Source organism: Colossoma macropomum, unplaced genomic scaffold (genome assembly GCF_904425465.1).
Source record: "Colossoma macropomum unplaced genomic scaffold, Colossoma_macropomum, whole genome shotgun sequence".
Taxonomy (NCBI): domain Eukaryota; kingdom Metazoa; phylum Chordata; class Actinopteri; order Characiformes; family Serrasalmidae; genus Colossoma; species Colossoma macropomum.
This window is the reverse complement of record NW_023494784.1, coordinates 10,001,986-10,028,445: the sequence shown is the minus strand read 5'-3', so window position 1 is coordinate 10,028,445 and position 26,460 is coordinate 10,001,986. Positions and strand designations below refer to the sequence as shown.

The window sequence follows — 26,460 nt, the reverse complement described above, 5'->3', positions numbered from 1 at the left end:
TAAGCTAATGTGAAGTAAGTTAACATTAATGACTAATACTGAGCTAACCAATCTGCTTAACTCAGCCATTTTTGCACCAATCCACCATTTATTTAATCGTTGAGTTTGTTGAAGGCTTTCAGAGTAGTTTGATGAGAGATGGTGCACTGTGGAGAAATTACTGACTCAGAGTTCTTTACAGTGGTGGTGATAGGAACCAGGGATCACAATGTCTACAATACATATAGCCAAACATTACACTCTGTCTGGATTTCTCCACCATATATGGATTAAAAATAAATACATTTCAGACCAAAACCATGTCTTAAAACTACAGCATCACAATGTCTCAGGTATCAGGCAGTGTATTCATATCCATTTCACGTAACAACTTTCTGTGAGGGAGCTTTAAGAGGCATCAAACACCTCAGACGTCTGGTTCCTATCACCACCACTATGAACAATACTGAGGTTCCTTAGAAATTTCACATCAAACCACATTGAATGATTTGTTTACATCTTATTGGTTTAATTATACACAAAAATTCCCATTAATGGTAATGGTAAGTAAGGAAAATAAATAGGTTAACTCAATGTCAACAGCGTCATGTCAAAAGCTTTATTGATTATAAGGTCTGTAATGAAAATGCCTAAACTGGATAGAGGAGGCTTAGATTTTTTTGCTATCAGAAGTATTGTTATTGGCAATGTGGACATTTTGATGTTTTTGTTTTTTCAGCTTCAAGAAAAATGGAAGGAGAGAAGAGGAGGACAGGGAGAGGAGAGCAAGGGGCTAAAGAACAGAGGAAAAAAAGGTATGGGAACAGAACAGCAGGAGAATGTGTTTTAGAAGTTGACTGTGAAGTGTCGTCAAGTCTGTAATTATACAATGAATGGGAAAAATTAATAGCTCTCCTGGCAGAAAAAGGTCAGAGACCCGTGATGAAGTAGAATCAAGCTTAGAACAAACAGTGAAGCTTTTAGCTCATATAGAAATGCACTACCTTCAAGCATTAATTGGTTCCTGAAAAATCTATGAATGTGAAAACATCTGTGAAAATGTTAGGGTATATTTTAATGTGATAATGGACCAGAAACAGGCATTTGACAAAAAAAAAGGAAAAAAGAAAACCAATTTGGGTACCCGTAGTAAAAGGGTGACTATAGGATACTACACAAGAATTATAGATGACTGTAAGAAAGTACTACAGGAATATTATACAAAGCAAAGTTATTATGGAAAATATTACATAAATATTTCTATAAAATCTAACCAGTTTCCAGTTGATTCAGATATTTATGTAAGTATATCACTGTTAAAAAAAAACTTGATATCTTTGTATTTTGATTTGAAAATAACATTACTGATACTGCAAGACTGTCTGATAATAATTATAATAATCTAATCATGTAATATGATTTATTGTAAGATTTCTTGTAATATTCTGATCGAATATTGATCAATGCTAGTTAAATAGGTTATGCTGTATTTGGTGTCTTAAACTCTTGATTCATGTGTCCCGTTTGCTCGCCTTCATCTCTGAGGGGAACATAAGTAGTGAGAGTTATAATTCTGTAGGTCAACAGGATCATGTGTTTAATCACATTATTCCTAAAACAACTATGACTAAAACTATCCACAAGAGGGAGGTATTAGCACACAACTAGGTTTTGTGTTCATGGCTGAGAAGGAACTAGGTTTAAGTTGCAATATTTACTGACAAATATGACGTTTTACAAATACAAAAAAAGTTTGCAAAAAAATAAACCATGGTTTTGAATAGATCTGTATCATAATTCACAAATACAGCAGTTCCACAAATGCTAAACAAATATGCTTCATCAAATACAGCTGTTTTTACAGATACAGTATTTTTTGTCATTCTAAAGATTTTATGACCAGTAGACTGAGCCTGAGCCAGAGCCAGAGCCGGTTCTCTGGCTGAGCATTGTTTCTCTTCACAACAGTAGAGTCACTTACAAGACTCTTGACCCTGAGGAAACTGTGCTGGTAATCACTCCATCATATAGACGTTTTTAGTATTCATAAATAGTGCTGTCTGTGTTTGTAAATAGTGGGGCATTTTAGTTTATTTACTATGTTTTGTCATTACATTAGCTCAATAGAGAACTTCCCATCACTGTGAAGAACAGAGTTGTACTTCACAGAGCAGCTAACCAGACAGATTACTTATACCAGTAGAGTGCTAAGGGTTGTTCTTATTGGACAGTCCTTACTTTGGGCTTAAATGATCGAACTCAGTTTGTTGTCCTCAAGTCCTGCTGATTGCTGAACATGTAAGATATGAGTTGGCAACCCAAACATTAAGAAGAGCCATTTTGTCCTTTCAACAAAAATCACCCTGATATGTTTCAGTATGTGCTAATGAACTTGTACAGGCTAAAAATATAATATAAGCGAAAACGCAGACTCACTTGCTTTGCTTTAAGCTTTAGCTCAGCTATAGCCGCATTTCTCACATCTCCAACAGGCAAAGCAGAATAACTTCTTATGCAGCTTAAGTCGCTTCTCATTCACCAGCTTCTTGTTCAAATTTTCTCATTCCACCTTAAATGGTGCCTGAGGCGCCAGAATATAACTGCTGCACCATTTAAGGTGGAACGGGAAAATTCAAACAAGACGCTGGTGAATGAGAATCTGACTTTAGCTTTGTGACTTTTTAGTGTTTGACAGTTTATCGTTGCAAATTCAACATATCAGGAAACCAGCTGGAGTGATTATAAATGCAAATGAGTCCTTTCATCTATAAATTATCGATGTTCGTCTTAAATTTCTCTCTTTGCCTTTTCGTTAGCTACTAGCTAGGCGAGATGATTGTCTGTGTTGCTATGGTGACTAACAGTCTGCGCTGATCTTCAGGGTTAAAGGGTGAATTAGCATTTCCACATTAATTCCAGTGTTTAAGATCATTTATTGTTAAACTGTGTTGAACGATCAGCAGAGCTTTATTTTACTGTAAAGGAGGATTATTTTATTTTTACCTAAAAATCTAATTCTGCTGTGGAGCTGCAACAGGGCAGTAGAAGAGCCGCATTTTGCCGACCACTGCTGTAGGATGATGTTGGTGGGTCATAACCTGAGTCTTGAATGAGCATGCTGTGTGGAAAATCACTCCAGCATATAGAAACATTTTGTAATTGTATTTGTAAATAAGTAGAGTTTTTACAAAACAAATAGTGGGGTATTTACAAAACATATTTATTTGCTGTGTTTTTGGCTCTAATTTAGCTCCATAGACTTCCCACCACTATGAAGACCAGTGGGATGTTTCTATCAGGAGGGTTATCGATCACACCATCAACCATTCATGACAGCTTTTTTTTATTTCACACTTTTGTCTATATTTCTATATTTCAGATTCTAGTTCATTAATATCATTTCAACCACATACATAAAATTTGCATTTTCCTTTGCACTTTAGTGTGCAACACATGGCATTCAGAGATTGTGATACACAACACACAAACATAGTAAGCAGACCATGCATAGGCCTAGTTCATATAATGTTATTTTGTGAGTTCAGACCATGCCTTCTACATGGTGGTGGTAGTATGAGGGAAGACTGATTGAGGGAGGGGGAGAACTGTCTGTAGCTAGAAGGCCAGATGCTCCTCATAGCTGTAGTAGGACTGATGTAGGACTGAGAAACAGGGAGGAGATGGGGTGGCGGTGGGGATTGCAAACATTTTGTCACAGGAACGAAGGTGAGGATGTGAATTTACAGGGCGTTAGATTGGAAGAAGGAGGAGTTTCAAGCATGTTCCTCCCCCCAAACTTCAGTTACAACATAACTACATATCTTAAGGTGCTAGAATAGTGGACAAAGACAAACATGTTGATATTTTAATTTGATTGTTAGTTTGTGCAATAATGTAGTGTCTTACATTTCTTATGACTCCCTTGATCTAATACCAGAGCAAATCACTTTTTCTTTCTTGTTTTTTTGAACAAGACTTTATAAAAAGATGCTGTGGCAGGCAAGACGAAGGTGAAAAAGTCCTCTTAATTCAGCTGTGAAGATGTAGATCCCTGCAGACATAGAAAACATTTTTTTAGGATTTGGGATTTGATGTTCGGTCAGTAAATATTTCAAGTAACATACTCACCTGCACTCCAGTCCATTCAGAGCTTGTGAAGATGTGAAGAGTGTGAGTGTCTCTTCTTAAAACAAACATATTTTCCTTTGTAAACTCTGACATATCTTCTTCTTTGTCCACAATATAGATCTGCTACAAGATTAAAAATACCATAATGGAGGAGTTGGCATTAAGAATGGAAACAGTGTGACACACCTTCATAACACAATCTCTCACACTGAAAGAGAATTACAGTGAATACAATGAATAGTATAAGCTTTTGTCAGTCATAGCGGTTTTGGCCAACTGTCTTTTTACGTTTTTTCCCCAAAGAGTAGGGATGCATCAATACCGATGTGGGTATCGGATATAGGTCCAATACCGTGCTTAACCAACATCCGATACCATGTAACATAAGCCTAGTGTACACTGCTATGCTACAAAAGACTCAACAGAAGACTTAAGCTGGCTGTGAACAAGGTTCTGCTCACTCAGAGAAGTGTTACTGACTCCATGTCAGTCGGACACAAAGCTGTCGGTCACTTCAAACATTACACCTTGGCGGACTCCTGCCAGGAATTCACTGTGTGATTTTAGTTTTTTTTTTTTTAAACTCACACAAACACAATCACAAACACTTTCCCAATACGGGTGGAGAAAAATAGGCTAGCAAAACAGAGGGAAAAAAAAGTTGACTTTTGCCATATACACAGATCAGGCATAACATTATGACCACCTCCTTGTTTCTACGCTCATTGTCCATTTTATCAGCTCCACTTACTATATAGGAGCACTTTGTAGTTCTACAGTTACAGACTGTAGTCCATCTGTTTCTCTGCATACTTTGTTAGCCCCCTTTTACCCTGTTCTTCAGTGGTCAGGACCCCCATGGACCTGCATGTAACACTGCAGTAACACTGACGTGGTGGTGGTGTGTTAGTGTGTGTTGTGCTGGTACGAGTGGATCAGACACAGCAGTGCTGCTGGAGTTTTTAAACACTGTGTCCACTCACTGTCCACTCCATTAGACACTCCTACCTTGTCACTCCACCTTGTAGATGTAAAGTCAGAGACGATAGCTCATCTGCTGCTGCCCAGTTCGTGTTGGTCATCCTCTAGTCTTTCATCAGTGGTCACAGGACGCTGCCCACAGGACGCTGCCCACAGGATGCTGTTTGGTGGTATTTTTGGTTGGTGGACTATTCTCAGTCCATCAGTGACACTGAGGTGTTTAAAAACTCCAGCAGCACTGCTGTGTCTGATCCACTCAGACCAGCGCAACACACACTAACATGGTGGCCCTGACCACTGAAGAACAGAGTAAAAGGGGGCTAACAAAGTATGTAGAGAAACAGATGGACTACAATCTGTAATTGTTGAACTACAAAGTGCACCTATATAGTAAGTGGAGCTGATAAAATGGACAATGAGTGTAGAAACAAGGAGGTGGTCATAATGTTATGCCTGATGGGTATATGTCTACTTTACTCTGTTTGACAACAGAATTACAAAGTATAAACATTACCATGCGTAGTATATTCACTGCGGATCACTGTCAATATGTTTACCACCATTATGTGCAATTATGTCAAGTGCAATATTTCTCCATTTATTACTGTTTATTTATTTGCTATTTTATTCACTGTGCAATACTCACTACAATACATACATTTCTAAATTTAAATGTAATACTTTGTATATTTTTCTTGTAATTTTTGTACATATACATATATCTTTATATTTTTATTGTTTATTCTATTTTATATATTGTTTGTGTATTTCCTGCTGCTCTGTCTTCTGTGCTGCTGTAACATCACAAATTTCCCCGTTGTGGGATTAATAAAGGATTATCTTATCTTATTTTATCTTAATACACCGATTATTTAGTAAATAGGCTGTAGAGAGACCATGTTGTCCTACTGTGTACATCACCGCCTGGTTTTAGCTTCAGTGCATGATGTTGGCAAAGCTGCTCAGTTTCTCAGCATGTTTGCTCATTGCTCAGCTTGCAGTACGTTATTTTGAATGAAACAGCTTTATTTGAATTGAAATTGTTTATACACTTTTAGACATAAAGGTTCTGTGCAGGAACATTTTTCATTCATCAAGGTACAAACAATGTAAATTTACTCTCAAAGGTTCAATTGTATACTTTAAATAAGTTTTTCCAGATGAAAGGTATATTTGTATCTTTTCATGATGTAATGTTTTAAAACAGAACAATAAAATAAACTCAATTCAAGGATGTGTAGCATAACTGGCTAATGCACTTCATTTTAAATCTGTTAGATATTAATTATTTAACTGTTAAGATACGTTGCACTCATTTACACTAACTAACTTAATTCTAAGTAGGTAGTTCATTATGGTATCAGTGAATACTAAAAAAATGTACGTGTAAAAAAAATTTGTATTGATGCATCACTACCGAAAAGATATTGAGAGAGTATCTATTTAATGCCAATAGGGGTTATATTATTATTGTTATTTGTCTTATATAATCACATGATGCTGATACTAGATTATAGTTAAATATAATTTATTTTAAGTAATAGGAATAACAGTAAAATTAACACCAAACACAAAATTCTATTAAACATGTCTATTAAACAAAGTTTACAGGGTGAACTGTTACATTAAGAATACAATCAAATGCAACTGCTATAAGTAGGCTAGCATTTCACAGGACTGTCCCATGGAGCTACAAATATAGAACTTTCCTTTTTTCATATATGCTTTTCAAAAACAATGAACATTTGAAACTTTTTGTTAGTTATTAAGATCTACTGTAAGTTATTTGTCGCTAACAAAAGTTTATAGGCTGTACTAATATACTAATGCTCTCTCAGGGTCTATATTCCACCATTTTTCTCCCATTTTATAATGATTTTTTCACTTTTTATGATCTTAAACTTTTGCCTGCAACTTGCCAGATAACAGTGTTTTGATAAATAGTGAAAAAAAAAAACTTTGCAAAGTCAGCACATCACAGTTGATGGCATGTAGGTGTGTGGTTGAGGGCTGTTGCTTTGATCACCTAGACATGAGCACATACCCTGACAATCCACTGTTGAACTGACCCCTGACAATGATGTTAGCAGACCTCCTGACAAAGTCATGTTACTCATTTTAACTAATGAGTAAGTGTTGACCCTAAAAATAACAAAATACAAATTCTAGTCTAGAACCAATTACTTCTTTGGTGGCAAAAAAATCAATCTGTCTAGATGTCAACATGAAATACATTGAATTCATGGATAGAAAAACACGCAAAGCTAAAATTCAAGCAAAACTGTCAATTTGAGAAATCAGTCAGTGAAGCAGCTGGCCAGAGCATAGAGGGACAGAGAGCTGAGAGTGCAGAGCAGTGAGGCAGAGGGGGCTGATAATGCCCAGCAGTGAGGAAGAGAGAGAGCTGAGCAGTGAGGGAAGGAGAGATGAGGGTGCTGAGCAGTGAGGGAGAGAGAGCATACTGCACACTGACAGTGTTTACGGAAATAAGTTACACAGTGTTATGCATTAAAATGTAACTAAAATAAAACTTTCCAGTTCACTTATTCTAATCAAACTTTGTTTTCTTCCAGTTCACTTATTCTAATCAAACTTTGTTTTCTTCCAGTTCACTTATTCTAATCAAACTTTGTTTTCTTATATACATTTGGTTGCCACTGGTTTTACCACAGACTCTACCTGCTTAGCTGTAGGAGAAAATATTTAGTATAGTAATGATAAAAATGCAATAAATTGGTTTTGGCTGATGCAAATATCAGAACTATATAAAATGATTAATATGTTGATTGACCACAGGTTCTTACAATATACTATCAATATTCATGATATGTGTGTCAAGTAATATTAGTCAAAAATGCCTTATGAAGATGTTTGCAATACTTACAGATACAAGTGCTGTGTGTTGTGCATTTGTTGTGGGTTTTTGCTCAATAGAATTTGTCCAGGAGCAATTACATAATGATGGACCCATCATCCCTTTCTCGCCTTTGTGCCCAGGTATTAAATACACTTGAAAAAGATGCACAAAATATCAAATTATACTTATGAGACAGATTTCGGATACCTTCTAATCAGTCATTGGCTGGGTTTCCAGAGCAATCACTGAATTATTGTTAGGTGGCAGAGTAGTAGAGCAGTACTATATAGTACCTATTTACTGTCACTATTTCAATCAAAGCTTGTCCTAAATAAAGAGAGTATAGGACCTTTTCCTAGTTCCCCAGGTTCTCCTGTTGCACCTTGCTTTCCCATTGCACCTGCATGGCCAACAGGCCCTGGCCATCCAAAACTACCTTTTGTCCCCTGTTTTGTGTCAGAAAAAAAACACATTCACTTTTTACCCAATAAAGGCTATTGTGGGTCCAACCAATCAGTAACACACTTAATTCAACTAATTAAAGCAAGGTTGGTAACGATTATTAATTTGTGAGTTAAACATGTTACTTGTTGTACTCATATCAATACCACTCCTGACAATAATATATTTATGTATATATTTGACTCTTTCAATGTAATGAGTGCAAAAAATTAGATAAATATTTAATTTTTCTACCACCGAAAAACTTTGGCACTCACTTTTTTGCCTCTTGTTCCAGGAACTCCTCTTAGTCCATCCATGCCCCTTAGTCCTGTGTATCCCTTTGGACCCATCTCACCCTAAAGAATGTTTTAATTAGACAAAGTAGCAATCCACCATAAAAGACATTTGCCTAAATCAGGGGTCAGCAACATGCAGCTGTTTTACTGCCCTGTTGTGGCTCCACAGCAGAATCAGATTTTTAGGTAAAAATAAAATAATCCTCCTTTGCAGTAAAATAAAGCTCTGCTGGCCGTTCAACACAGTTTTAACAATAAATGCTCTCAAACGCTGGAGTTAACCCCTGCCTAAGCCATAAGAAGATCTTGCTGGGTCACCTTTTGTCCTTTTGGACCTGGGTAGCCAGGTGTTCCCTAGAGCAACAAACATAAAGTTAGACACAGAACAGAAAGTAATGTAAAAGCAGCACCAGCACAGGTTACTGGATTAATTCAGTGCTCTCAAAGTCAAAATTAGAGGGCTGCACTAGACCTAAAGATTTGAATCACATGTGTCTTGAATACTTTTCAGTGCTGTGCAGGCTGTCCAGGAGGTTGAAAAAAAGCTGGTGTTAATGCTCACCTTTTCACCTATCACTCCCGGGTCACCTTTTAATCCTTTCTCTCCCTATGAACATGATGGTGTAATGAAGGTGATTCAAAGTGCAACACATTAATGTAAAATGCATTCTTGTTATATACAAATAGTTAAACTCACCTTAGCACCTTTACGTCCTTTAACACCCTGAAAAAAAGTTTAAGAAAATTGGGTTCAGTGAATTGTGTTAAAATAATATAATATAATATAATATAATATAATATATAATATGACTAATATATTTATTTAATATAATATATATATATTTAATACAAAGAGAACTTCAAATTCAAATTGCAAATAATAGCAAATGTGCTCACTTTACAGCGACCTATGCGGCAATTACTTTAAATGAAACTCACTGCATATGTCCCAGGCATCCCATCTTCACCAGGAGCCCCCATCCATCCCCTTGCTCCTTTCTCTCCCTAAGAATGTATATTGAAAACATGTCGTATGCATATGTATACTGACATTTGGGTGACTCAGTGTGCCCATGGGCATTATCCAAATGAAATGTTTCTAACCTTCTCTCCTGGTGGACCAATGACACCAGGAGCTCCTGGACTTCCCTGTGGTCCTATTTCACCTGGTTGCCCCTACAATGAAATGAGTTAATTCAGAGCATCTGTTGTCAAAAAGCATGATTATTATTGTCCTTGAAACTTTCGTTAGTACTGAGAAAAATGGCATTACCTTCTGCCCCTTTGGTCCTCTATTTCCCTTTGAAACAAATAAGTTATTATCATTGACAGTAATTCACAAGCAATTTGACATTTACTGCATTTGTTTTAAACAAAGAAAAAAGAATACCTTTTCACCTTTTGTTCCAGTTAGATACTCTGTTAAATTAACCTAGGAACAGTCCAGAGTCTCAATTAAAACATGAATTGGCAAAACAATAAATCTGAGTGATTCTAAGGCCCAATCCCATTTTTTTACCCCTACCCCTTGGAATAGAGTTATAAGTTGAAAATTATGCATGTATTAAGTATGAAATGGGACAAACCTCAAATGATGAAGAACAATACTTCATTAACAGGCTACTAGCGCTGCTCTGTAGGCGACCCTGCCAGTCTGCAGTGATAGCAGAGGAGGGTAAAGTTCAGTATAACATCATATGCCTTCAAAGTGCGACACTTTCTTATCACCCACCCCTAATTCTTCAGTGATATGAAGCTAAGTCAGCTATTTGCCAGCTCCTTTTCAAATTTTTCCGTTCCACCTTAAATGGTGCAGCAGTTCTGATGCCTGAGGCGCCAGAATGTCAAACTGCTGCAACGGTGTACACCACCGTTAGCTTGGTATTTGTCTTTACACTCTCCAAGCTTGAAATGACTTTTTTGGCACTGACAGTATAACATGTTATCAACACTATTTATAATGCATTATATTAACAATTCATAATGTATAATAAACATGGCTATAAAGTGTAATTCATTTTTATAAATGTTTATAATCATGTTTATAACGCCATATGAATGCATTATAACACGTTATATATGTGTTTATAGATGCTTACAAACGTGACATTCATAGAAAGTGTTACCGAAAATTCTCACATTTTTGGGTTTCTTTAGTTGCTTGTGCAGCCATCTTGCCAGTTTTTCTTTTTTTCTCATAACACTCCATTTGGGCCACGTAGCCCTAACACTTCACCCTACCCCTTTATCTCAAGAACAATCGGGATACCCTACTCCTAGATGTGAATGCGTAAAACTGAGGGGTAAGGGCTAAGTGGTAGGGGTAAGGGGTGAAATGGAATTGGGCCTACTTTAGCTATGAACAGCTTTTTCTTGGAAATAAGCATTACCTTCAGCACATCCCTACGACTGAATGGAGGAAAGGGTGGTGGTGGAGGTGGGACAATGCATGTTCTGTAAAGTCGCAGGTTACAGGCATACTCTTAATCTGAAAGATTAAAGATGATAACAACAACAACAATAACAATAATAATAATAATGATAATGTGGTCAATGTAGTATATGTGCACAAACATAGAAATTACAACATTTTACTCACCATGTTTGTTCAAATTTCAGGGAAAATTCAGAGAAGACAGTAAATGTCAGATGAATACAGTACTTGCATAGCATTTAGCTGATGTCTGAAGAGGCTCTGCCAACTGCAGAACGTCTTAGTGTTTCATTGGCAACTAGCCCTAGTCTGCAGGTCTTGCTATTTAAAACAGCTGAGAAAATTTGTCAAATAAGAGGTTGGCTAGTGTATTTATTTATTTATTTATTTAAATTTATATAAGTAATCAGATGGATTTGTAAATTCATGCACACATGAAAACAGCACTCCTGTTACATACCTGTTGTAGCGGACAGCTGTTTACTGAAAAACACTGCACTTCCAAAAATGATCTGCAGCATAAATCTAATTAAACCAACCATTTTCTATCTACTACAGGAGCCAGAGACAGTGTCAAAAGAGGCCCTCTGTACGATTTCTGTGAATGTAGCCAGACACTGCAGTTAGCACCAGTTTCAAGGTTCCAATATTTCTTTGCCATATTTATCCAGAAAAGATGCAGATACAACTGAATGCTTACTTGCCAGATATTCCTGCATCAGCAAAAAAAGAAACATAGACAATATTGTGTACAATTGTGAATATCATACATATTCAAATAATAATAATGACAAAGAATTATTGTGTAATAATAACTGGCTAATAGTTCATTTTAGTTTTTACATGAAAGATTTTTTTCTTAGATGTATTTAGCGGCTTACCTCCCTCTGTCTGGTGTGCTGCGCTGCTCTTTCAAGCCTCTGCTTGGATCCCATCTGGGATGAGAGTATTTAATGTATTCATTAAATCTCAAGAGTGCTTACTAGGAAGAAACCACTCAGGCTGGTCTTGATAATGACAGGAGTGCAACTCAGGCAGTTTCTTGTGAAAATAATTAAAAAAGGGGCAAAGCTAACTAAGGGAAAGTGTTTCCAGATTTATATCTTTCTTGTTAGTCATTTGCTATGGGGAAAGTACATCAGTGCACAAGTGTACATCTATTAACGGTGCTTAAGAGTGTAATAAGCATTACTAAATGGTTAAATGATGCAGGAATTAATTATTAACTAATAATAGAAATAAGAACTGGTTCGGTTTTAGGTTTTATGACTTCGTTTATAATCTATATAATTCAATAGTTTATATTACTAAATGCTTCATTTATGTCTCAATATATCATTACCTAATGATAGTAATGATAATTAGCGCATGATAATAGTTTTCATTAAGTAGTTTATAAATGTATTAATTAATATGGCTCAACAATTGGGACAGTAAGAATCAAGCACTAATGAATTTACTAAGTCTATAATAATCTCAAAGTCTGAATTTAAGTCTTATACCTTATGATATATATACTGATATCATACTGTAAATACTGTAAATAATATATATATATATATATATAGATATCATACTGTATGTACTTTAATTCAAGCCTGTGATATTAATGGTGGAGTTGTTTAGGCTGTTAGCTATCTTTTAGCCTGTAAGCTAGCTGACAGCCTAGTTCTAATTTTTTTCACTTATAATGCTGATCTTAAGAGACATGTGCAGCCAACTTACAATAAGAACAAATAAGAATCAATAATTACTAATAATGCTTAGGTAGTACATTCAAAAAGAATTACATATAAAAAATTTAAACTAATATGTTGGAAGTAAAGAAATGTGCCAACATCTATTTCTTGAAAAGAACAGAAAAAGCAATCATAGATCATGGAGCCTCTCCACAGATCTCAGCCTTTACCAAGAAGCCTTAACTTACCTCAGCACATGGATGACCATTAAATGGTAGAGCAAGTATTACACTGTACACTCTCTCTACCAGTTAAGATGATCTTCACTCTAAGATGCTTTTGGGAAACTGGGCACTGATTAGTTGGAACAGTGAAACACCTAAACATGCAGAGCAGGAACACTGCAGGAGCAGTTTAGGCATCTGACAATCTGCCATACTAAATTAATATTTTAAAAATACTAAATATTAACATGAGAACTTAGCCAATAGCTGCACAATGGTTCAACTGGTGAATGATTTAGTTATAAAATCTATAAATAAAAGTCTTTATTTGACATTACCATAGACTTCAGTAAATTGTTCATTAATGCTTAATTTGTACTGGCCCAATGGTTGAGTCACTTTCAATATACAATATTGCTGCTGTCAGATGAAAAACCTTGTATCTCCATTTTTGTTGTTTCTCAGGTTTTGAAATAATTTGAAAATACCTGTTGCTTTTTACATTGTTTGTAAATTTCATGATGAATGGACCAAAGAAAATGGCCCAAAATTACTTGGAAAAACATCTGGTTCCATTGACGTATATTAAAAATAGTTTTTTCCTTTTCCTGTAAAGTTGTCATTTTGGAGATACAAGGTTTTCCTCTGACAACAGTGATATGCTAGTTTTTATTACTACAGTTACTGAATGACTGAGATATTATTTAACCATTTAGTAATGATTGTAAACTAAAATGATGTTAGTTCTTGTGTCTAGTTGCAACATCACTTAACCGTTTAGTAATGCTTTTTACTGTCTTAAGTACTGTTAATAGATGCACCATTATTGTAAATTGTTACTTTTGTTTCCAATACTATCAGGGAAGTGTCAAGTATAAAGAGCTGGTAATTATCATTACTGTGACAGCACATTATTGAGGATTACATACTGGTTTCATGGTAGTGTACATATTGGGGACTGGATGACAAGGTCAGTGAGATTCGACGGTCAGTAGATGACATGCTGTCTTGCATCCTGTAAGCTTAGAGGCAGATTTACTAAGAGAGACAGTCTACCAATACTTTGCTACTGGTGGTGGTTGGTTTAGTGGGTTTTTTACTAAGGACCTCTAAGCAATTTATAAGCAATTAATTTATTATGTCACCATTTATTCATCAAAATAAATATTTTGACTTAGTAGGTCAGAATAATGACTAATATGAAAAAGGTAAATACTCATCTAGAAAGTATGTGATTATTTAAACATCATGAGTAATTATTTTGAGAAAATAAAGCATTGATTCATCAGAAATTTGAGGAAATTAAACTATTTTTACACTGTTTTTATGTTATGTTCATTTTCAGCTGGAGGGATGAGCTGAACTTGAGTTGTGTGTGTGATTGGAAACTAAATGTTATGATAAAATCCCTATTTAATGTCACTGAGCGCATCTGGGTTGTTTGAAAACTATATGATTTTAGCACAACCTTTTTTGCTGTGTGGAGTATGTCAAACAATGGCTGTGAAATTTTTGCCACAGTGCACACATAAACTACAGTGCACAGAAGCCAAAGTGTGCAGGAAAAATAAAGAAGTAGTAGCTTTGAAGAAGGGAATACAGATTGTTTGTAAAGTAAAAATCTCAAATCATCATAAGGTAAAAGCTGTTCTTTGATAAGTGCAAAATACACCCCCAAATATTAGAGGAAAAAAAAACTTAAAAACAATTTTTCTAAAACTATTTTGTTTGATTTTACTTCTTTTATGAAATTAAGAATAATAGGACATGCCAAGCAGGTTTTTTTGTTTGAAGAACTTTTTTTTCATGTGATTCATGTTTGCACCAAAAATAAGACACGCTTTTCACAGGAGTTAAATAGCGCACTGTCAGTTTTTACTGTGAGTCTTGGAAAACTGGAGTAGGTGCTTCATTATAATAATCTCTCCTAGTATTTTGCGCTTTGAAGGGGAAACTCCTAAAAATGCATATGCAGTGAGGCAGAAGCGCACCCGTTTTGTCTTTTTATGGGCGCTGAAGTGCCGTTGGACCTATAAAATTACTATAAAAGCTACTTTTTAATGCCAAAATGGAGTTTGCGACATGCAAACATCAATAAATCTGCCCTTTATTCTTCTCTGAACTCTACTGTGACAATTTTAATCACTACATGATCACATCCAGTGATGAGACTGATGTTGCTATGTGTAGTAAACGTGCTGCTGTTATTAAAGTCATTTGTGGAAATGTATGGATGAAGTTTACAATTAGTATGTAATTGTTGTCACACCTGTATTAAAGTAGTGGATTGCGTGGCGACTAGTGTGTTGGAAACATGCCAATGGAATAAAAGGTAGAAGATTTGTGGCCATAAACAGGAATGAAATAAGAATGAAAAACAAATGCTAAAGCTTTATGGTGCTGAAATCATGCTTTATTAAATCAGAAATTCATAAAACTCAAGGAGGCTGAATATATAGGTGATGCTACATAAATTAATTGCTATTAAATCAAAGGGCAGGGCATTACATTCATTTTTCATTTTCTTTGCACAGCAGATGTAGTCGCTGTGGTACATTGCTTGATGATTGCCCTGACTGCTGACAAGATGAGATTCTAAAGCTAACACACACTAACACACAAACACACAAAATATAATCTAGCAATCCTCCAAGAGGTGGCACAGCTTCTGCAAAGAAGCGTTTGAACTGATTTAGAAATGAATGGCCAGGTGATGTTACGTTCATAAAATCAAATTCAAACAGTCCTTCGTCAGAAATTGTGCACAGAACATCATCAGCTCAAACTGCAGGCCGCTCGCACTTTGAGCATGTCATTAAAATAGTGGTATGACATAATCAGTCTGAACACAAGGCCTAGTCATGCTGCTTACATGAGGGTAAAATGTAAACAGCACTCAGGGTCTTGTGGTCAAGTTACAAATTCATGAGTACTGCATTACTGCCTGCACAGGTGTACAGTGCATAACATTGTCTCTCTGATTTTGTAGAACTTCAACAGGGAGCCTCTCTACCTGCTGAGGCAATCTTAAGACTTCAACTTATTGTTGAGGCACATAGTTTTGTTTCAGGTTTTACAGGGTATTCGTTCCATGAGAAACTTTCTCCTGTTAAACATTTAGTTCCATTTTTTCAGTTAAAATTGTCATAAATAACAATTCATACATTTCCCATAACCGTTATATTCGGCTATATACATTATGTACATGTCACAGAAAAATGGTTCAAAAATCCTAGTCATAATCATCCAATATGGCACATTTTATAACAACTTTAGACTTTAGTCTAGTTTGGCATAAATTAATGTCAAGTTTGGTATAAAAATAGTTCATATTTACAAGAACAGAGATCCAGGTCTTTATCTAGAACAGAGTATTTTTTAACTCATTCAATAAATAAAAAGATATTGCAGGAAGGAAAAGGGGTATGGGTTTGATTACTGTTGTAATTTTTTCTTTACATAGATCGAATGCTCACATTAACAGTAGCAGTATCAGACCCAAACTCGTTGGAAAGTTTGAGGGTGTATGCCCCAGCGTCATTCTCTTTTACGCCACTAATGGTGAGTGTCGTGATTTCATCAGTTGTTTTAATCTGGAACCTTCCACTCTCTTCACTGGACAGTATCCTCCCTGAATGAGACCACTGAACATCTGGCACAGGGTCTCCGGAGAAAGCACAGGCCACAGTCAGAACTTTTCCTGATTCAATGCTGATATCCTCAGGGGCAGCTTCAATTTTAGGAGGTACACCTGTTGAATAAAACATTATATGAGTGTTGTTGGCATCATAGGGCTCATGGCACTTCCAGAAAACTGCACGTGGTACAAATAAATAAAAGCATTTTTTTTCTTTCTCACCTTTGACCCCACGAGTAATGGATCTGATAGAAGATCCCGCAACATGTGAGCGACTGGACATTTCCATCATGCTGCTTGAACTCATGGCTACCTTTGTTTCAGATGTCATGGAGGTCATGCTAGTTGCAGACATGCTTTGAAATTTAACCTGTGCCATGCTGGAGCTGCGGAAGGCTGCCTCCTGCATTGTTGAAGCCATATGCAAGGCAGAGTAGCTGCCTTGCAAGCTTGTAGCATCAGAACTTTTCTCCACTACTATCATTTTGACAGGTTCTTCAACCAGAGCTAGGAGAGTATAGCAAATAATGACCAGGTCATTCACACAGGCATACAGGCAAGTCATTTGATAAAGGAACATTCCACTCAAAATTCAGTGTTTAATTTATGGATCTCCTTTGCAGTTAAACTTGTGTATTTGACTATAGTGTCTGTACAGTATTATCCATGCAAAATAATACTGTACTATAGTCTGGAGATCAGCTTGACAGAAACTGTAATATTTACAAAAATTCAGTATTACACAATGCACGAAGCAGGTTTGTGCTGACATATATGTAGCAATTTCTCATGTATCACAAGTAAAATACAAGGAACCTCACTGTCATGCAAGTACTGATGTTAATAGATAAAAAGAGAAGAAAAAGACTTACTATGAACATTGAGAGATGCTGTTACAGAACACTGTCCAAATTGGTTCTTGGCTCTTATTGTGTATTTTCCACTGTCTTCAACAGTAGCATTGTGAATCTCCAGTGTGTACACATTCTTAGAGCGGCTCAATTTCATATTTGATGTTACAGATAACTAGAAAACAAAAACATCAGAAATTGTTTCCTAATTTAACATACTCTTCAAATTATAGTTTAAATATGACTTGTAAATTCATACACAGGAAATTATGCCCATAATCACAGTTAACGAAAATAATCGTTTTATAAACACATACTGTTCTCACTTTGCCAACCAGCCAAACAGCTCAAATCTTACATATTAAAAATTTAATACTACTCACCACTTTATTGTCCTTGAGCCATTCAATTTCAGGAGTAGGTTCCCCTGTGATTTCACAAGAGAATTCGACATCCTGTCCCTCATTTACATTCTGGGAACGTGGTTGCACTACAAAACGTGGTGCATCTGAGCGCCTTTGACTAACTGTTGTGTCAAAATGGCACTTGACCACACCCTGTGCAGTTTTTGCCTCACATGTGAGGATTCCTCTATCATAGGAGCTGACACTTTTAATAGTCAAAGTGTGGTCACTGCCAGAAATACCATATCTGTAGTTCTCTGAATTTGCCAGTTCCACTCCGTTCAGAATCCATTTCACGTCAGAAGCCCCAGGGATGTTTGCTTTTAATATGACAGACTGACCCTCAATCATTGTCATTTGTGCTTGTGATGCTTTGATTTCTGTAAAGGACTGGACTTCCTCATGGATAATCTCCTTTTTTACAATTTCTTCTGTTTTTGTGTCCACAATACCTGCAGTTGTTTTTGTTGATTCTGAAAGAATAATGGAAATTATTGAAGTGGCATTAATAACAAATTAATAACTATCCCAGTATTATGTTTAGAGTAATTAACATAGCTTATCATACCTTTAACAGTGACAATGCAACTTGACGTAACTGATCCAGTGCTATTTATGGCAGTGCATTTATACACACCACTGTCAGAGACATCAGAATCATAGATTTCAAGGTGTGCAGAACCATGTTCTTCAAATATTTCAAATTTGCCACCCTGAGACACACTCTGAAATGAGAAAGTTGGACATTAAACACTATCATTATAATATCTGTTTGTGCTAATGTCTTAACAATACATTATCTAAGCAATGAATAATCCATTCTTACAAATACTATAATTACCTTTCCATCTTTCATCCAGGAGATCACTGGTTTAGGCTCACCAGTCACTTTTACTGTCAGCTTGATAATGGTTTCTGAAGAAGCTGTGATGTCATTCAGTTCTGCTGTGAAAGTAGGTTTTGTTGTTTTCTCTCTTGGAGTTGGTGATTTTGCTGTTAGTGGGGACTTGACTCTCTGTGGTGACCTGATTGGCTCAGGTGACTTAATTCTTGGTGGGGATTTGATTCCTACAGGTGACTTTACACGTGGGGAGACTGGAGATTTCACTCTTGGTGGAGAAGCAACAACTTTCTGCACAGGTGTTGGTTTGCGAACAGTCAAGGTGAACTGAGCTTCTTGCTTACCTTCTGAATTCTCCACAACCACTGTGTAATTACCTTCATCTGAGACCTCAACTTGGGAGATCTCAAATGTAGACTTGTATTCTGTTGTTGTTACGTGATGACGGTGAGATGACACAATGGTTTGTCCCTCTCTCATCCATGTTACACTGGGTTTTGGTTCACCATCCACATCACATGTAAATTTTGCTGATTCTCCTTCAGATACTGTGAGAGACAGTGGCTTAGTCAGTATTGTAGCTGGAAAGGTTGGTTTCTTTGTCTCTACAGGAGCTTCCGTCACTGTTGTGACTTCTTCAAGTTTCTTCTCGGACGATTCATATACTTCATGAACAACAGTTTCTGTTGTCTCAGTTTTGATTTCTGATGTTTTAAATTCAGTTACTGTCTCTGTCACTTGTGTTTCAGAAGTGGCAGTTGCTTTTGTAGATGACACATGATAAACATCAGTTTTTGTCATTTCAGGTACAAAGGGAGTTGGAGGCTCCTCATCTTTGCGCTGGGAAGCATACGCAGAAAATCCACCTCCAGAAACATCAAGAGTGGCATAGTCTGAGGCTTCTCCCTTTGCATTTGTGCAGACAACACGATATGTGCCACTGTCTTCTTCTTGGCAGTCAATAATTTGGAGAGAAAGAACTCCACTCATGTTATACATATGGTACTTTTTGCTTTCTTGAATAGGCTGGCCATTGTGATACCACTGGATTTGCGCCTCAGGCTTAGATTGGACATTCAGTGTGAATTTTGTATTCTGACCAACTGGTACACGGTGAGAGCGCATTCTTACAGTCACCCTAGGTATGTGGTCAAGACTGAATGGCTGCTGAGTCACAATTTCAAACTTTGTCTTAGTTTTGAGAGCTTTCTTCTTTGCCTCATACCTTTGCATGTAATCAACTTTTGTGGACAAGTCTTGCGTAGAGAAGTCAGTTGAAGGGCTCAGGGAGCGTGGTCGTGTCTGCTCTGGTGTTGGAGGTCTGACTATTGCCTCTTTCTCCTTCACTACTGAGGGAAGTTTGTCAGATTTAGGCCGTGTTACTTTTACATAGCCGGGTGAAAATGATCTAATGGGTACATCAGGTAGGTCAGCTGCAGCTCCTTCAACCACTGCTGGTACTGAAACCTTTACTTTCTCTTTTCTTGAGATTCTTGTTTTTTCCTCAAACTCTATGTGTTTCAGTTGACTCTTGTAGGAGGTTAGCCTTGTGGTGGTTGTGACTGATCTGAGCAGCTCTTGGTCCTCCTTTTCTTCATACATTCTTTGCTTCTGTCTTGGAGGTCTGTATGTTGCCTTTTCATGTCTCTGACGTAGATCGATGTAGCTTGGCCCAGCCTCATACTTAGAGGGTATACGATAGGAGTCATAAGTTGGAACCTCTTCTCCTTCTTCCTCTTCATCATATGCAGTTCTCTTTGGTGAAGGATGGCGCAAAGCAGAAAGTTCAAAGCGTACAGGGCTCAGACTTGGTGGAGATGCAGAGTATCCCAGTTCAAGTTCTTCTTCAAGTTTAAGTCTTTCCTCCTCAGTTCTCTTCATTGACAGGTATTCATTAACTGGAAGAAGCAGTTCCTCATCAGAAAGATCACCAAGGGAGCGTCGTCTTATTCTGTAGTAAGCTTCTATTTCTGGAGAAGGAGTACGGCGCCTTGCTGGTCTTACAGTTTCTAAGTCGTCTTGTGAAACAGTTGAAATACGCCATTTTGGCTTGTATTGGTCTTTAATTCTTGGCATAGGCACTTCATAGAATTGTTCCCACCTTGAAAGCCGGATACGTTTAAGTCTCTTCTGAGGAATCTTGTCCAATGGCTCAGGGAACTCATACTGGTCCCGTAATTTCTTGTACCATTTCATGTCAGAGAATGGTTTGAAGTGTTTTATCTCCACGTCCTCCTCAAGAGCAGTAGGAGCATGAACACGAGGCGGAGGAACAATATATGGCATTCTCAACCTCTTTTCCTCAGCTCTCTTCTTTTTCTCTTCTTTTTCTTTTGCTTCCTCTGCTTCAGTCTTTACTTTCTTGGTGGTAACTGCTGGCTTGAACATAGTTGCAGCCTCTCTCAATGCTTGTTGTGCAACAGGAGTAAGTGGAGTGACATCTGCACCAGCAAGAATCTGTGTTAGTCGTACTTTTTTGTCAATCTGTTGCTGGTCAAGAGCTTGTTTCTTCTTCTTTTCATCCTCACTCTCAAAGTCCTTCTTGACATGTGCTACACGTTCAACCTTCAATGTGGCTTGACAACTTGCAGAACCAGCTGAATTAGTTGCAGTGACTCTGTATGTACCAGAATCCTCTGGAAGCGTGTCTCTGATGTGTAAGACAAAGTAGTCCAAGCCCTCATGAACAACTTCAATTTGTGGACCAAATGCTAGTGGTGTGCCATCTTTTTCCCATTTCAGAGATGGTGTTCCTGACACTCTTATCTCAAATCGGACACTCTGGCCCTCTCTGCATTCCAGGTTCGCCAACAGGCGTTTAAACATGGGTCTCAAAGTATTATCAGCAGGTGCAGGACGAGGTGTCACTGTGAGACGAGCCTTGCAGCTATCATCACCATACCTGTTGCGTGCCACAACAGAGTATTCAGCATCATCATCAGGGTCCAGATTGTGAATCACTAACTGATACAGGCCCTTGTCACTGACAAAAGTGTATTTTCTATCATCATCGCCTGGGGAAATCTTCTGCCCAGATTTCAACCACATGACACGTGGCTCAGGGTGCACTGTGATGGTGACACCAAAACGAACATCTTCACCAATGTAAGCGGTGCGGTTGCACAAAGGAAGGGTGAACTCTGGAGGTCTTTGAAGAAGTCTGGCTGTGTCTACTCTGCGTTTAACTTTCTTTACAACTTTCTTTGCTGTGAAAAAGCTGCGGTATTCTCTGACACCTTTGACAAAGAGCTCTGCATATGCGCTGTCCTCACCATACTCATTAACAGCTTTGCACCTGTATGTTCCATCATCTGTTCTGTTGATACCTTTGATAGTTATGGTAGCAAGCCCCTCCTCATAGGTAATTTCATATCTAGCACCTTCTTCAAGTTGTCTGACCCCACAGTACCATGTAACCTCAGTACTACTGTCATAATTTTCAATGTTGCAAATAAACTTGACATCATCACCTTCATCAGCAACCCCATGTCTGATCTGCCCAGCAACTGGACCATGTTCAAATGGCGCAATCTTTGCTTTGGCAACTGTTACACCTCTCTGACTTCTGATAGCGCCACCACTGGCAACACGAGCAGATGAGACAACTGTGTTCCATTCTTTCTTCACCATAGCGTGGTAGTATCTCTTGTGTCTTGTGGTCTTGATTGACTTAGTGCTAAGCTCCTCTGTGTTCTTAGTCAGCCAAGGATGATTTAAGGCTTCAGCAGCAGTCATGCGATGTTTGCGATCTTTAGTAAGTAGACGGTCTATAAAGTCTAATGCTTCAGTGCTTGCATCTTTGAACGACTCATCATCAAAACTGTATTCTGCATTGGAGATGTTGTCAATTGTTTGTTGATTAGTTTCAGCAATGAAAGGATTGAGTCCACTGAGAAGAATATACACTAAGACACCAACAGACCACATGTCTGTGACAGTGCTGACCATCTCATTCTGATGGATTTCAGGTGCACAATATTCAGCTGCTGTGTACTGAATCTTGATTTGGTCTCCAGGAGTAAGATGTCTAGCTTGTCCTAATTCAATGATCTTGACAGTGGTTCCCCTCCTTGTGGTATACACAATATTCTCAGGTCTGATATCAAAGTGACCATAACTCTTGCTGTGTAAAAATTCAAGAGCTTCACAAACCTGTTTGATGTAGTTAACAATTACACGCTCGTTGAGCTCAAAGTCAGCTGTACCAAGGCGCTCAAATATGTCGACACCAGAGATGAACTCATAGATCATGACCAGTTCTTCAGGACTGTCGAATGACTCATGGAGTAACAAGAAGTTCTTGTGGCGTGCCAAATTTAGGGTTGCAATTTCTTTCTTCACTATTGCTTGATCAGCACCTCGGACTTTGACAAATTTGGCCATGAATGTCTTCTCAGAACTAACTGCAACACAGCGATGAACAATGCCAAACTTTCCACGACCAAGCTCTTCAGCAATCATGTATTTGTTGTGTAAGTTCTTAGCCTCTGAATGTGGAGCTTTACCCACAGAAACAGACATGGTGTCATCAACTTCCTCATCATAATTAAGAACTCTTGATTTGTCTTCTTTTGTCACTACAGGTCCACTTGGCTCAGATGGTGCACTTTGACCAAATTTACTCTCTGCTATTACACGGAATTGGTAGCTTGTCTTTCCGAACAGATTGGTGACAGTGTAGTGAGTGTCACGTGACTGGGCAACGCGGATCCATCTTTCTGCTGTGGTGGCACACTTTTCTACAATATAGTTTGTGACTCTACTTCCACCATCACTAGCAGGTGCCACCCAATCCAGAGTTACAGAATCTCTAGAGACATCACTGGCTTTGATACCACGAGGTGGGTCAGGCACATCGGCAACATCAAGTTCGACTGTTTGCTGGTCAATGCCAAATCTATTCTTTGCACAGACAATATAGAACCCAGCATCTTTCCTTTCAACTCCATTAGGGAACACTAAAGATGTGAATGATCTTGTGACAATAACTTGATAATAGCCATTGTTATCAATAAGGTCTTGTCCTTTCTGCCATGTGATAACTGGATCAGGTTTTCCGCTGAATGGAATCTTGATGTTCACCACCTCACCACGAAGAGCATGGATAGCCTCTTTATCTTGTAAGTTCTTAGGTAAATGAATCTTTGCAGGTACTGTAAGAAAGAGAAAAATATTATTATGCATTTCCAATACTGAATTAAAATGATAATCAAATGTATAATATGTTTTTTGCAAACTTACTTTCAACATCCAAAGAAACAGTGGCAGAGATAGATCCTCCCTGGTTTGTTGCTCTAATCTGATACACAGTAGAGTCTTCCTCATCAGCATTAGAAATAACAAGCTGGTGATAGCCTCCCTTAAACTCTTGGATCTTGATTTTGGTTCCATCGGCCTGTATTTCTTTGCCTCGCTTGAACCATTTGATCACAGGTTTGGGCTGTCCTGTTATCTTGCAAACAAATGTTGCACTGCTCTTGTATTTCACACTCATATTCCTGAGGTCTTCCTTGAAGGCAGGAGCATGCACTTCAACCTCAGTTTTTGGTACAACAGGGTCAGACTCTTCACTGTATTCACTTTCTCCGCCAAGATTTTCACATTTCACACGGAAAATATACTCCACCCCTTCTGTAAGCCTCTTAACTGAGTAAACTGTCTGGTGGATTTCATCTGTGGTTACAGCAATCCATTCAGCCTGCTTCTTCTCTTTCTTCTCCAGGCGATAGTTCTTGATCTTAGAACCTCCATCACTAAGAGGTGGTTTCCAAGACACAATGCAGGAGTTTTTGGTCACCCCAGACACAACTGGTTTCAATGGTGCTCCTGGCTTATCTGTAAAAGATTTAATATGCATATGTAAATGATAATGTGAATTGTTAAGGTTGCAATTATGTCTTGTTTTGTGCTATTACTTGACTTACCTAACTGACTCTTGATAAGAATAGCACATGGTGTTTCCAGTGGTTCACTGTTGCCATAACGGTTTTGCGCTGAAACACGGAAGAAGTAGCCTTCATTTTCCACAAGGCTAGGAATACGACATGAAGTGCCTGTGATTGATGATGACACAAGTTGCCACCCTGCTCCTTCCTTGTCTTCACGCTTCTCTACAATGTAGTTTGTGATCATTGATCCACCATCATCTTTTGGTGCCTTCCAACTAATGATCACAGAATTCTTAAGTAAAGCTTCAAGAACAATAGGACCTTCTGGCATGGCAGGTTTGTCTGAGGACAGAAAATAATAGGTTATTTGAGTACTATCACACTACACCAAAAGTAAAATATGTTGATTTTTTAATCACAGAAAAAATACCTAGGATTTCAAGTTGAGTTACTGTGTCTGCAGAGCCAAAGTGATTGTTGATTCTGATTCTGTACTGTCCACCATTCACCCTGCGTTGAACATTCTTCAAAATCAAATGAGTGTAATGCTCTGTATTCTCAATACTGACATTCTCAGAAGGCTCAACAGGTTTGGCACCATGCAGCCACATAATCTTGGGCTCAGGTCGGCCTATGTATACAGCATGGATACGCACAGTGGTACCACATCCAGCAAAGATTTTGTCTTTTAATGGGACAGGGAATTGTGGTGCTGCTTCGAGAACCAAGGTTCCACTGGTTTCACACTCTCCCGCTTCATTCACAGCTTTGCATGTGTACAAGCCCTCATCTTCCTGCTGATCTGTTGAGATGGTCAATGTATGGTTACGACCATCAGAGGTTGCAGCATACTTGCGTCCCTCTTTGACTTCCTTTCCACCTTTGTACCATTTGATTTCTGGAACAGGCCTTCCAATAATCTGACATTTTAGGGTGGCAGTCTGTCCAAGCTTGGCAGTAACTTCATCTATCTCCTTTCTGAGGGCTGGTTTAGTTCCAACTGATAAAAGATGGACAATACATACTTATTAATTAATTAATTAATTAATGCATTTATTTTTAAAGGGAATAAAGTGTGTGAGTTGTACACTGCAAATATAAAGCACAACAACTGTACTTACCACTAAGTTTGGTCTTGATCCCAATTGCAGTCCTGCGGGGTCTGCTGATTCCAGTTTCATTTTCAGCAAATACTCTAAATTCATACTCGGTAGCCTCCTGCAAGTCACCCTGAGTAAACTGTTTGTCCTTTGAGCGCTCCCTGTTGCACTTCTTCCAGGTGCTTTCTCCTGATTTTCTGTACTCAAGCCAATAACCAAGGACTGGCTTTCCACCATCACATTCAGGTGCTTCCCAGCGAATGGTGATGTAGTCTTTAGTTACCATCACAGTGTCTATCTCACCTGGTTGGCTTGGTTTGTCTAAGGCAGAGAAGTGAGCAATTACATTATAAGCAATTGTATTTGTGTGTGTATATATATGTGTGTGTGTGTTTAGCAAGAAATAGCCTTACCAAATGGATCTTTGCATATGACAGAATCTGATGCAGGTCCAGCTTCACCCTCTCCAATATCATTCACAGCAATCACACGGAACTGATAGTCTGCATCAGTAGTGAGACCACTGAGGGTGTACATGGTAGAAGTCACCTTTGTCTCATGACGAACCCATTTATCAGATGACACTTCTTTGTACTCAATGAAGTATCCAGTGATCGGAGATCCACCATCATCTTTAGGTTTAGTCCAAGCCAAAGCAGCAGAGTTCTTAGTGACATCCATGACCTCTGGTGGTGTACTTGAAGCTTCTGGCACACC

General features: G+C 37.9%; 2 protein-coding genes across 5 annotated transcripts in view; both read right to left on the bottom strand.

The window, feature by feature from the left end:
* Positions 1-3,643: 3,643 nt before the first annotated feature.
* LOC118809725 (acetylcholinesterase collagenic tail peptide-like) lies at positions 3,644-12,036 on the bottom strand. Of its 4 annotated transcripts, XM_036573283.1 has the most exons (16): positions 12,001-12,036; positions 11,820-11,832; positions 11,580-11,717; positions 11,076-11,167; positions 10,076-10,117; positions 9,959-9,985; positions 9,790-9,861; positions 9,625-9,690; positions 9,383-9,409; positions 9,248-9,292; positions 9,004-9,039; positions 8,665-8,745; positions 8,295-8,391; positions 7,973-8,097; positions 4,108-4,230; positions 3,644-4,030 (listed from the first exon to the last, which is right to left on the bottom strand). In XM_036573283.1, exons 3-16 carry the CDS (start codon positions 11,659-11,661, stop codon positions 4,004-4,006), a joined length of 942 nt encoding a protein of 313 aa, XP_036429176.1. In that variant the 5' UTR covers positions 11,662-11,717; positions 11,820-11,832; positions 12,001-12,036; the 3' UTR covers positions 3,644-4,003. The 4 variants fall into 4 exon arrangements, with proteins under 4 accessions (XP_036429176.1, XP_036429159.1, XP_036429167.1 ...); XM_036573266.1 differs by having other exon boundaries at positions 3,644-4,230; XM_036573274.1 differs by having other exon boundaries at positions 3,644-4,227.
* A 4,441-nt stretch (positions 12,037-16,477) lies between these two features.
* The window catches only part of ttn.1 (titin, tandem duplicate 1), a 149,224-nt gene continuing 139,241 nt past the window's right edge, over positions 16,478-26,460 (bottom strand). Inside the window, exons 198-208 of the mRNA XM_036572854.1 lie at positions 26,157-26,459; positions 25,765-26,064; positions 25,074-25,643; positions 24,680-24,985; positions 23,997-24,590; positions 18,756-23,908; positions 18,483-18,639; positions 17,894-18,387; positions 17,532-17,685; positions 16,882-17,166; positions 16,478-16,773 (exon numbers count right to left, since the gene is read on the bottom strand). Coding sequence (XP_036428747.1) covers positions 16,478-16,773; positions 16,882-17,166; positions 17,532-17,685; positions 17,894-18,387; positions 18,483-18,639; positions 18,756-23,908; positions 23,997-24,590; positions 24,680-24,985; positions 25,074-25,643; positions 25,765-26,064; positions 26,157-26,459 — 8,612 coding nt within the window. The remainder of the gene's footprint in view (positions 16,774-16,881; positions 17,167-17,531; positions 17,686-17,893; positions 18,388-18,482; positions 18,640-18,755; positions 23,909-23,996; positions 24,591-24,679; positions 24,986-25,073; positions 25,644-25,764; positions 26,065-26,156; position 26,460) is intronic.